Raw genomic sequence first — 12,925 nt, forward strand, 5'->3', positions numbered from 1 at the left:
AAATTGTTTTAAACATGTGCAACATAAACAGGCTATGTCTAGGAGTAGGCAAAGGTGGATACAAATCAGTCTACAAGGACCAAAACCAGTTTCTTTATGCCCATCTGAATGCATGTCTTCCCTCTTGTCCTGCCTACTTCTTTATTTAAAGTTGTGTTTTTTTTTCTTGTTCCTCATTGTCAAATACACAAGCATAGGTATTGGCTGGGAGCAAGAAGAGAGCTGGCCAGTGATGCCTGTTCTGTCCATCAACTACAAATTGGAGCCTTGACAAATTGGCTGGCTGGCAAGGGAGAGGTCCTGAGCCTCTGGGGAGCTCAGGGCCCTGGCCTGGCTGCCAGCGTCAGGCTGCAGAAATGGCCAGGGCTTCCCAATTGTCAGTGGGTCTGAGCCCAGAGCGCACCTTCTCTTTTACTGCCTGAGAGATGTTCTTAATTTCATTATACGTATTTTAGCATTGACGGGAACAGATAAAGGACAGGGAACTTGTTGATGCTAAGGGAGGCTTGACCTTGGGGAAGAATCTAAGATTTCTACCACCTCTACTACAGAAGCTCCAAATACTGTGAGGATTTCTATTCACCCACCACTATGTCTGGCTATCCCTCCTCCATCTCCATTGCCACCATCTCCAGATCACAGGGTTGAAGTAAAGTGTTATGGCTGACCAACATTATCATCTAGCCAGGAGGGAGTCAGTCCTAACCCCACACTCATACGATTGCCTCTCTGCTTTGGTAGAGAACTACCCCATCGCCAAATTCTGGAAGCCCCCACTGAGAGCCAGCTCCATCAATGCCTACAGACATCCTTGGGTAACCCGGCTTCAACACTCACTCATCTCTTCAGGACTGAATTTTTCGCTTCATCCGTTTTTCTCCGTTACTTCTAAATCTTGATATACTATATTCTTCTGACTCTGAAGAGCACAAAGGAAAAGTAAATTTTGGAAAAGTAGTTGGGCGAATCCAATTCTGTGTTCTCAATCACCCTCTCCCTGTTTCTAATTTTTAACAGCCTATGTCAAGGACACGTAAAGGGCATTGTAGAGAAATCTGGGGCCCTACAATCATAAACACATTTCCACATCCACCAGTCTGAAGCAACCCTCCATTAATAAAAAGTACCCTCAAATTGGCAAGTATCACTTAAGACTTAAACTAGGAAATAATATTACTATAGTTGGTAGCTTTTGGATGAAAGTGTTTGCCTTTTCTTTCAGCTCAACTCATTCATACGTCTTCATTTTCTGGACAGCAGGCTTAATAGGTGACCCATCTGTAGCCTTAACTTTGAGATAGCACTGAAGTTTTCTCTATTTTTTTGGAGTTAGCCAGCCGACCTGCCTTAAAACGTGACAGGCTGCATGCTGACCTAATCAATAACACAGCACAATCACGAGTTACTCAGCTTGTCTGCAGAAAGAAAATACATATTTAGTATAAAGAGAAGATACAAGCAATGGAACAGTTGGTTATACATTATAGCTGGCAATAAATGAAAATATCGAGTGCATTTTAAATGATTAATGTATGAAAACTGTCATCACGTACTGTGCATTAATCAAGAAAAAATGCACACTTCCCATACTGGTTGATGCTGCAGGTCCATTGTTCAGCTTTGATAATGTGCATAATAATGCTCAGTATGACAATGAGTTGGGGAAGCTGAAAATTTAGAATGGTTGCAAGTTTGGTGTAGTATTTGGATTAGCATCTTAATCTGTGCCTTGTCAACCTTATCAGTATACAAGCTATGCATTTTTTTTCCAAAACTAGCAAAAACATGGAGGCCTCTTTTTCTTTTTTTGCTTTTTTTTTTTTCAAATCAAAAATAGTGACCAAGGTACCTGCTTAAACAAATACTACCAGCATTCATTAGTTAGGATGGTTATATGTAAAAGAAATGATGCCAGATAGTAACAAATCCAAGAGAAGTTTATTATGAAAATGGCACCTGCGGATGAAAAAATTAAGTTACATAAAGACAACCATGTATGTGACATGTATGAGAATCTACAAAAGTATAAAAAGAACCCTGTTGTAAATGAAGTATGTACATTTCTGATTTGCAGCATTATCAATGGTCAATGAAAAAAAATGTTTCAAAATAAGCCAGGCACTCAGGAAGTTAGGTCCGGTTAGCTTCACACAAAACAAATGTACCATAGCTGTCGCTTTGTAACGTTTTAATTTTTTTTTTATATATATATGCTGTAGAGTTGGTAACACTGCTAAGATTTTTACGAACAGAATATCCCTTTCCCCATTATTCAGCTACTTGGCACCAGTCTCCTCATAAAAGTTTTCATATATTTGTACAAGAAATAGTTAAAAACACAGACACAGTCTTCACAGGTAATGAAGTGTTTTTTTTTTTTCATTTTGTAATTTTAACACTATGGATTTAGACAGCAGCTGTGATTATCTGTTAGTTTAAATCACCAGAAATCATTTTGACACAACACAGAAACATTTATAAAAGAAAAAAAAAAACAGCTGTCTAGCTGTTCTTTGTAGCTGATAGGTGCATTCCTTTGATTGTTCAATAGCTAGAGTAGAGCTTCCAAAATTAATCTTTAGATTTTGCAATTGGCCTTCTTCACCTTCTAAACCTACTTAAATCCTTCAAGAAAGCTCACTATTAAAATTTGTGGCATTTAACTTCATTTTGTCATTATTCCACGGTGGTTTGTCCCAACTCGTGGAATTCAAGGTCCTAGAGGAATCCATTCAACACAGTGATACTCAAAAGACAGTGGAGTTACCATGGTAGCATTGCACGCATAAACAAATATATATGACAACTGTATATTCCATCACACCCTCCCCTTTTGTTTTTAAAAAATGTTGGTTGACCTTTGAAATAGTTTTCTGTCTCACTGGTAATTAATTGCTTTATATATTGCTCCATCAGCCAACCTGGAAGGAAACCAAAGAAAAGCACCCACTGCTTATAGGTAGAGCACAAGGGACTCTGGGAATGTTAACAACTGAGGCTATATGGCATCAATTTATTTAATATATCTGAGCATTATTCTTCAGTGCTTTATATTGCACTCCAGAAGAAAGAGTCATACCCAGAATTCCATGTGGGAAAAATGGCTCCATTAACCTTGAGCTAGTTAAGAGTCTTTTTTTATCTCTGAGAATGAAAAAGATTTGAAAGACGAGGGAAGGAAAGGTGAGGAAGGAAAAGGGGAGAGGAGAAAGGGAGGGAAAGAAAGGAGAGATCGGGAGACTATACACCAGCAAAGCAACAGCAGGAATTTTAAAAAGTGAAACGGAAGGTTCACAGACAGAAGCAGCATAGGGGTGACATTACAGAGGAAGGCCACCACACAAAAAATCACTAACCCCCAAGAATCACTGATTCACTAAGACTGCAGGAATGGGACTGGACCACTCCAGACTAGAGATAGAGCACAGAGAAGACAAAGGACAAAACAACTACATTAGCTTAGTATATACTGCATATAGAAACACACATTGAAACTGCAATGGACGACAGCCAAGGACACGTACACACTGCACACATTACAGTTCTCACATCTGTTATTAGATGCCTTAACAAACAGCTGCCAAAAATGGAGTGGAAGAAGAATTTATACTTGACAGTCATTTGGAGTGTTTGACACTACACTGATTTCTGGCAACAAAGACAAAATAAGATATTTTTTTCTTTTTCTTCTTTTTTTTTTTTTTTGTCCTTAATGTGCAGTTTTCAGTTGCAGTTATCTGTTTGAAGCTTATTAACCCATTCTTTAGTTTTAAACCGTATTGGTTCCAACCTAGAAATAAGAGAAGCAAAAGGAAAAAAATTGCCATCAAATCAAATCAGTCCCCCAAAATACAACCTTCCTTTTTTTTAGCAAGCAATGAAAAACTTCAAAAACATGTTCAATATTTTTCCTTCTTTTACTCCGAAGTGTTATTGAAGTTGCAAAAATTAGCCTCAGTTAGACTGAGGGGAAAAAAAAAAAAAGAAAAAGCTCAACAAAAGGCAGTATGTACCTAAACTGCTCCTTGAATCAGTTTGATTGAGTTTTCCAAAAGCCCCTTTAAAAAAGGCTTTACTGACCCATTAAATTTAATGTGAGGCTATGTTTGTTAGTTGGGAGGTAAAAAATTTTAAGTCCTGCAGCAAATGTTAATGAGGGCTTTGTCTTAACTAACCAAGGAGACTGCAGCAACGGACTCCAGACCAGGACAGAACACATTTTTTTTTTCCAAAACCAGCCCAGGAGCTGCATTTTGTATGAAGACATTACGGATTAATAAATGATAGCACCATGGTTTTAGAAATTAAGTTAATGTTTCAGTAATTAACATTTAGTCCAACTGTTGTTGTTTTTTTTTTTTTTAACATTCTAGTCACAGGCCAGAAATTAAGTTTAAGAACCCAAATTATTTTTATGTGCAAGTAAGAAAATCTTAAAATCTTAACCATAAAAAGAGAATTAAATTCTGCATAAAATTCTAAAATACTATCCCCCTATTTTTAAAGGAATTAGGAACAAAAACACGAAAACCACCCCATTTCATTTGACTTAGTCAAACAGGGCACATTGTTGATGCTTGTCTTTTTCAATCTTGATCACATCAAGATCCTTATGAAGAAAACCCAATGGTTGTCACTGGAGAAATCTCTTGACCACAAGACTGAGTATTCTATGGCAGAGGCATACACACATTAAAGACATCTTAATAAAGATGCAACGCAAAGCAAAACAACCCCATACACATCTTAGAAGAAGACAAAATGGCAGGCAACTGGCCATCTGGCCCTCTGAAGGCCAAAAATAAACATATCTTTACAGGAAAGAATAAGTCACGTTAACGAAAGAGGGGATGGGACAGGGACGGTCCTGTTGAGAGAAGACGCTGACCTGCTCGAATTCAAAGTGCTAGAATTAAAGGTCTAAACGCAACCGCCCACGATGCCTCCGAGCGGCCCCCGCGCGCGCCGCGCGCGCCTCAGTCCTCCTTGCGCTCCAGAGTCTGTGCCGCGTGGATGCCGTTGCTGTAGACGGGGAAGGGCAGCGTGGAGAAGAGTCCCTCGGCCGTGGTGAACACGTTGCCGGCGGGCATCTGCGTCAGGCTGGCGGCGCTCACGGCGCCGCCGAACGGTCCCGACATGTTGAGCCGGTGCACGTGGTGGTAGAGCATCTCCATGGGCGTCTTGGGGTCGAGGCCGAAGCCGGGGCTGTTAACGTCCACGAAGTTAACAGCGTGCGCGTTGGGCAGCAGGTTGCCCTGCATGGCCAGGGTCACCTCGGCGGGCGCGTAGCGGATGGTGCCCGTGGTGTAGACCCTCTGCGCGGCCGTGCTGGTGGCCGCCAGGGTCCCGGTCACCCTGTGCACCAGCGGCAGCACGACGTTGCCCGCCTGCAACCTCTGCAGCGTCTCCAGGTCCCCAGTGTACAGCAGTGAGTTGGATGTGCTGGGGCCACCCCCACCGCTGCTGCCGCCCCCGGGGTGCTTGTCCCGTGGGGACGCCGAGAGCGGGGGTGACAGAGGGTCGGAGGCCACCGGCGCCAAGGACGCGCTGGCGGAGGAGGCGCTGAACTGAGTCTTGCGGGCGGCGGCGCCGTCGGCGCCGGGCGGGGTGAGCACGGAGTCCGGGATGGCCACGTGCAGCCCCCCGCTGCCCCCGCTGCCCTGCGGGGACGGGAAGTGCTCGGAGGCGGGGGGCTTGGTCATGCTGTAGGGGGACTCGTTCCTGGAAATCTCCCGGTTGGGCGGGTAGTTCCAGATGCTGCTGTCGTTGTCGAAGTTGATGGGTTCCGAGATCTCCGTCTTGATCTTGAGCACCGAGGCACTGTTGGGGGAGGCCAGCAGCCGCGGGGGCTCCACCAGGCCCGCGTCCAGGCCGCCGGGGCTCGACGCGCTGGACAGGCGCCGGCGGCTGGCGCGGCCGCCCTTCTGCCGTTTCCGCCTCTTCTTGCGCTTCTGGTGCTTGCTGGACGCCTGCGCGCCCGCCTCGCCCGCGCTGTCCGAGTCCTTGGCGCTGTCGGACGTGAGCGACTCGCAGTTCTGCAGCCGCAGGTCCGACTCGCTCTCCACGTAGCGCTCCACCTTGATCTGCCTCGGGCCCAGCGCCCCGAAGCGGCCCTCGCCCGCCTTGGGGTTCTCAAAGTCCGAGTGCTCGAAGCTGTCCTCGCTGTCGCGGCTGTCGGGGTTGCTGGAGCTGTGGCCGTCCTCGTTGCAGTGCCTGTCGTTGTCGCACGTGTTGCCCGACTTCTTGCGGTCGGGTTCCGGGTCTTCGCTGTTCTCGGACTGGTTCCCCTTCTCGTCGGACTTGGAGTTGTCGTTGTCCTCTACTCGGGGCCAGCGGCCGGGGTGGCGGGGTAGGGGCGGAGAGAGGAGGCAAAAGGGACACCACATTAGCAGGGCAGGACCCACCTCTCACTGGCTGGGAGGGGGTTCTGTGGGGAGGGGGTGTCTTACCCCATCCTGAGCTTCCCCCCTGTCATCACCTTGGGTATTTAAAGCCTGGGCTTTCTATCTCTCCAGCACCTAGATTACAAATCATGTAACTAATTTGGCCTTTGCATGCGTAGCAGAAGAGGTCGGGTTAGGAGAGGCGCAGGATTTTTTTTGCAGCTGTAAAATTCTGTGAGCTCTGTGCTCCCTGGCTCTGTGGGTGTCTGTGAAGGGGGTTGGGGATTGGAGGAAAAGTAAATTTTTATATTAACTTTCCTGTGCTCCAAAGAACTACTCAAAGGCTACTCAAAATAATTAGAAATGGGAAAGCATGGATTTGTTCTGCAGAGATTCAAAAAAAATGAGTAACGGTCCAGCACCCTGAGTCATTTACCAATGGCATTAAGTATCCACTTTAGAGGCTGGAGTCCAGCGTGGTGAGGGTGTGAATATTTGGGGCCCGAAGCCCCGGTCTGCCTTGGAGCATCAGGACAGACAGTCCTGCTCTCTGCTTGCGGTGAAGAGGCCAGAGCCAGCTGTGGGATTACAGCAGGGCTGATAGTAAACGGTTGCTAAATGAATCAACCTCTCTGTATGTTTGTGTACATACATATGTTTATACACTACAATATACTTATATTTATATGGGTATAAATATCACAACATACATATGTATATGTATATACTTATATATATATACCTGCACATACATATTTATACACCACCATTACATGCATGTGTGTTGTATGTATATATATGCACATATGTGTGTCCATATGTATATGGTGGTATATAAGTATATATACGTGTGTGTAGAGAGAGAGAGACTCACTAATAGCTCGATGTGACATATGTCTCTCCACAAAATCTGACCAGTTTCTGTGTTCTGATGCTGGCCCTTTGGCCATGGCCCACCCCTTGTGTTTGGAAAGGCAAGCCATAACTGCAGAACATGGAGAAGTAGCAATACCTGTAATACCTGAGGTGTCTTTAGAGTCTGATTCAGAGTCAGATGTCTCCGAGGATTCTGAAGTTTTCTCCGGCAGATGGGGGAGCTGTGCGATATCCATTGGTGTGTCCTTGTACTCTGGATTACTGTGGAGGAGAGAGGCATTGATCAGGAGTGCAGACATCCATTCTGTACCGTTTGCTTTTGACCATCTTCTTCCCACTTCCGTGCCCCACACGTTTGGAGTTTAGAGAGTTTAAAAGAACTAAACATGAAATCATTGCTCAGTTCATCACAGGACTTTTACAGAAGCTTGGGTTTTGTGTGCCAGGTACAGGTGCCCACTGCTCCAGTGATTGAACATTCAAATGCTACAGGAAAGCCAATAAAAAAGGCTTTTACATAATCAGGTACCTCTGGGGGCCAAGGAACTGTGCTGCCTGAAATTCCCTCCCTCCCTCCTGTGTAACACCTGGGGCGGGGAGGGAGGATGAGAAGTACTCTCAACAATCCACTCCCACACCTCCTGGCATGCCCTGTCTTCTCTTGGGCTCCTAATGAGTCCATGGCCTCGGTACCCTTCTCTTGGCTCCTTGATGGAGTTTCTTAGTTGTTCAGATGGCTCCAAAGCTGTGGGGGGTGGGGGCAGAGCGCTTAGTGCATTAGATCTGCCAGAGGCCCAGGTGCACCTTGGGATGCATGGAGTATGGCTACTGAACTGTCAACACACCCATTACAATCACATTTTTATCTGCTCATGTGGTGTACACCTGTGGCTTGTTAGCTGGGAATCTGATTGCAGTGGGGAGAGTCCCAGTGTGAAAGAGGCCCTAACAGAATGGATCTAACCCCATTCACACAAACATGCTTAATTTTTGTTCTATTTTTAATTCAGAGTCAAGCCTTTTCTGGAAGAGAGTGTTTGGTCAAGTTTAGTGAGCTGTGTTCTAGAAATGCCACTCCAAGGCCAGCCCAATGTATGAGCAATATAGGTTACTATCATTTGAAGGCACAAGGAAAGCCTCTTGCCTCAAAATAGAAAATGCTTCTTCTATCCTTCCATGATGGTTACACTAGATGATTACTGACTCATTTGCTAATCTCTAGTGAAATTCCTCTATTAAAGAGTCACTGTTTCAGTAACTACTCTAAAACTGCAAATGTCCCTGGGAGGGTTAATTCACTAAAATGGATGATCAGGCATTTACTCCTTAGTGTGAATGAGCTTCAGCAGCAGAGCTTTCTCTAGATAATCAGATGAGACTAATGGTGGGAAGGTAGCTTTATCACTAATGCAGTCTCTGAATACTCCAAGAGTCTGTAATTCTACCAAGCATTGTGAGGGAAGGGGAAGAAGACTGAGGAGCAATAATTTCTTAACAGGGAAGCACAAGCCTGGATGGAGCCCAGAAGTGAGGGATTTTGGGTAGGAAGAGGGAGCATGAAAATATTGCTCAGGGAAGAACAAAAGACAAGAATGTGGAAAAGAAAAACAAACTTCAATAATTACTGTTTTGCCAAGGCCAAGTCCTTTTCTTACTAGATCTCTAGCGTATAGAAATGATACCGATGAGTGGTAGACGTGGTGGAGTTTCCTCTGTTAAAGTCCATCTATATTAGCCTCCTTTGGTCCAGATGCCATGGGGGTTCACAAGTCACTTGTCATCCAGCTTAGTCTTTTATTATTGAACTCAGGGTAAGACTTCAGCTCAGCTGAAACAGGTCTAGCATGTCTGAGATTGAGGCTCTTGAGCCTGAAGACTGGTCTCTGGTACCACAACTAATTCCTTCCTCTCCATATGGAATTATATGGACTAGAATCACCAAACGCTCATGAGCTTGTACCATGGGGTCCTAAGCTAGACCAATACAATAGTGTCCATTCAAAGTTGCATGAGTTGACTTCTCCTTACCCTTCTTACTCCCTCCACTTGGGGGCAGAATAGGAAGTCATGAGACTGATGAGCACTAAGAAAAGATCCAGATAGGAAGAAATCTCCCTGAATGGGAGTAACAATCACATACATTGCGTTAGTACCCCAGGCTACATCAGAATGGGAAACAGACATCGTCTCATCTATGGCGTCTCTGTTACCAATACTAATTCTTAATAATAATGGGTCTCCTTGGCACAACTCCTTTTTTGCCTAGCAAAAGATGCCAGAGTACCTTATTCTATCTTCTCTTTGTCACGTAAGTGTTTATCACCTTCTGCATGACATACTGCCACTGTTCCATAACCTCTATGGAAAAGGACTCTTTGATATCAGAACCCATCTTGAACATACCACAAATACACGATTGCATGAAAATCAGGCCTTGGAGAAATCCACATAAATACACATACCTTTAGAGAGAATTAATGTAGAGTAGAAGAGGTCAAAAAAGGGAAAAGAAAGTAGATAAATGAAGACTCTTTAAAGTGGTGCACATTAAAGCCCTCTCTAGAGCAATAATCATTAGTGTCTGATTGATATGCTATTGGTAGCGAGCACATTCATGCCTTCAAGGCATCACGAACGTGCGTGAACACACTCTGAAGGGTCAGTGTGCTGATGAGCCATGATTGTCAGCATCTCAGCTCCATTTGGCTGTCTCAAAGAAAAATGGGATTCAAGTACTCCCTGTCTAGATTATCAGCCAAAGGGCAACAACTTCCATTCATAAGACCTATTGGAAGTTTTCCTACTAACACTTTGCTTGGTGGCTTTAGGCCAAGAGAAGCCAAAGAGTGGAATGACAGTGGTGGGAGGCAGCCAGGCCGAACATTTGGATAGCTTCATGACGGGATTGGTGGAGAACCTCCCGGAAAGCTTGCCCCCAAATGCAGACCACCCAGGCTGTTAGTCTTGGTTACTTTTTTGCTAGTTTGAATCCAAAGGCATAAAGTGAGGGAAGGATTGAGAAATTGGTGTTGCACAGTAGAATTTAGGAAGCCGTTGAGCTCGGCCACATTTTTGGATGTAAATTTGAGGACACATTAAAACAGCTGCAAAACTTGCCTGAGATCACACAGCAGGCAAAAGACAATTGCCTTTTCTACTGATATTGTCTTGATTCTAGCAAAGCAGCTCACTTCGCTTACCAAACCCTACGTGGTATACTGAAGGCTTCAATGGGTCGAATACAGGAGGACTACAATGGACTCTGCCACTTCTTTTTCATCCCCTTTTGGTTAATTTTCACAAGTATTGGAGTGTGTATGTGCATGTGTGGGGAGAAGGAGGTGCTTTTGAAGGCTTCAGCTTTAGGCAAACGTCTCTATTCTTTTAAAGGCCTGGGCATTTGTGGGGAAACCAAAGCCACTTCTACAGAGCTGCCCGAACGTTGACCAAGAATTATTGAAAATGTTGTGCAGTCCCTTGCAACATAACTTTGATCTTTTCACATTTCTTTGAATCATGTGGAAAGACAAGCAGAATTTCCACATAATTCCACACCAGATATTGTCAGAAGATCACATAACATGTCAGTTATTAACCATTGGGCTGCATACTTTATAACTGAGACAGAAATGAAAAAGAATTAGAAAATATACCTAAGAAGATAATTCACCCAGATGATGTTCTTCTCATTTGCGTTCTTGGCATTAATAGCTATTGTGGCACTAGACTGTATCCAAATATAGCCTCCGTTCTTCTGCATCCAGCGATAGTACTTTGTCACACACTGGCCCTTATTCAGCACTGGGGGGAAAAAAAACAAACAAAACAGAAGGCACTGTGTATTACCACTGGGGCCAGAGGACTGTCATCTCCGCAAAACCTCAAGCTTACCAAGGGGAGGTCCCGCATCAAGCTGGGGTGCCCCTCTGTCTGTGTAATGCAGAATGCCATTAGTAGGACAAATAAAATCAACAATTCAGTGGAGTGGCAGCTCCTGAGCCAGCAAGGGTTACTAGCATGTGTTGCACTTTGTTCCACTTTGGGCAGCCATGGTGTGAAAGAAAGAATAAAGTGACTACAAATCTTTTTGGCTCACAGAACACCTAATGCAGTGTGGATACTGTCAATGGGATTGACGTCAGACGATAACAAAGGCAAATTTGTATGTGATTTATTCATAGCTTCGAGGTAGACCTCTTTGAGATTCTGGATATTTGAATGGTTCTGAAGATGCTTTACCCCTCTGTCTTTGATCGTTCACCTCAGTGCGAGCAATATCAACCAGCGTCTTTATGCATCTGTTCCTTTTGATCTTGTGTAACAGAATTTATAGTCCATGTATGAACTAAATTTACATTGGTCAGTCAAGGAAAATTCTGGTGAGACTTTACGGAATGTTGGAACAAAATAAATTCCCCAACCAAATCAGAGGGAAACACTGGCCTAAGGGAGGCACAGAATTGACTTGGCTGGAGCCAAACGGAGTGACAGCTCCACACAGACTCTGAAATATGGCCCCAAATGAAGGAACAAGTAAAAACAATCAGTAATGTGAAACGGTGCCATTAAATACCCACTGAAAGCGGGCTTTAAAATGCAGATGTTAAAAATGATACTTTAACCAAAATCTTGCCAAGTCGAAATTGATTTGATTTGTATCTGGGTACTCCTGAGCTAGTAAAAGGGGGAAGTGCAGTAAATCGTCCCCTGAAATAAAGTGCTAAGGATGGGGATGGTTTAAAACGATGCTGGAAACGTGCAAAACCTGCTGTTACTACTTGGATACGGATGGCAGCAGTGCGCCAACTGGCTGACCACTAGAGGGCAGTGTGCACTCGTCCACGTCTCCCACTTTTGGCATGTCCTTGTCTCCGTCTGCTAAAATGAAAAACCTCTAACTGCTGTAATAAATTTGGCTAAATTAGCTGCTAAATGGTTATCTCAAGTAATATGTATTTGCATTAATCATCTTGCTCTAAACCAGAACAAGCCAGAGTCCTAAAGACGTAGTAAATTCATATTGTCCATTTAATTACGGCTAATAAGTGCTTCATATACAATAGTTTCATGAAGTACATTTTGATTTTTTTGGGGGGGAGGGAGGACTGGATGAGTAAAGGGAAGTCACTTTGGAAAAGAGCTGTGTTTAAGGCTATTGAAGATCTTCCCGTCATGTCTGAGTCACTCTTCCTGCCTCCGAAAGTGATCAAAACTCAAACCTCCACATATTATATCCATAAACATGGAAACTTTGATGCTTTTTCTCCTGTTCCTCCCTTTTTCTCATAATACACTAAATGATGGTTGTAAAATTGAATAATTATGTCTGAACAGTTGCTTGAAAAAGCCTCGCATTGATGAGGGCTTCAAGTTGTGGCAAGTTCTATTCTGAAACTATTCAGCAGTTTAGGGTATTTTTAAGGCCCGGAACTGTCATCTTCACTGGGTGGCAGGGCTCCACAGGTAGCATTGTACTCTCCTTTTGTAGGCAATTGTAAGTTCCGCCATTCTGCATGCATGGCTTCCCAGGGTACAAAACTGAGTGGTGAAGCTGAAAGCAGTAAAATACTAACTCTGCCATACAGCTCTTCTGTCAAATCATTGTTGCATGAAGCAAGATGTGCTTTTATTCAAATCCTCTCAACCTGGTTAACTATTAATAGAGG

The 12,925-nt window shown here is 44.1% G+C and overlaps 1 protein-coding gene across 19 annotated transcripts in view; it reads right to left on the bottom strand.

Annotated features, from left to right (window-relative positions):
* Positions 1–1,921: 1,921 nt before the first annotated feature.
* The window catches only part of NPAS3 (neuronal PAS domain protein 3), an 850,867-nt gene continuing 839,863 nt past the window's right edge, over positions 1,922–12,925 (bottom strand). For 13 of the 19 annotated variants that reach the window (XM_081050527.1, XM_081050526.1, XM_081050525.1 and 10 more), the window contains 3 exons: positions 10,913–11,060; positions 7,396–7,520; positions 1,922–6,319 (listed from right to left, as the gene is read on the bottom strand). In XM_081050527.1, the coding sequence (XP_080906653.1) occupies positions 4,977–6,319; positions 7,396–7,520; positions 10,913–11,060 (1,616 nt within the window). In that variant the 3' untranslated portion in view covers positions 1,922–4,976. The remainder of the gene's footprint in view (positions 6,320–7,395; positions 7,521–10,912; positions 11,061–12,925) is intronic. The other 6 variants (XM_081050528.1, XM_081050542.1, XM_081050541.1 and 3 more) reach the window with 1 other exon arrangement.

This window comes from Rhinolophus hipposideros, assembly GCF_964194185.1.
Source record: "Rhinolophus hipposideros genome assembly, chromosome: 5".
Classification (NCBI taxonomy): domain Eukaryota; kingdom Metazoa; phylum Chordata; class Mammalia; order Chiroptera; family Rhinolophidae; genus Rhinolophus; species Rhinolophus hipposideros.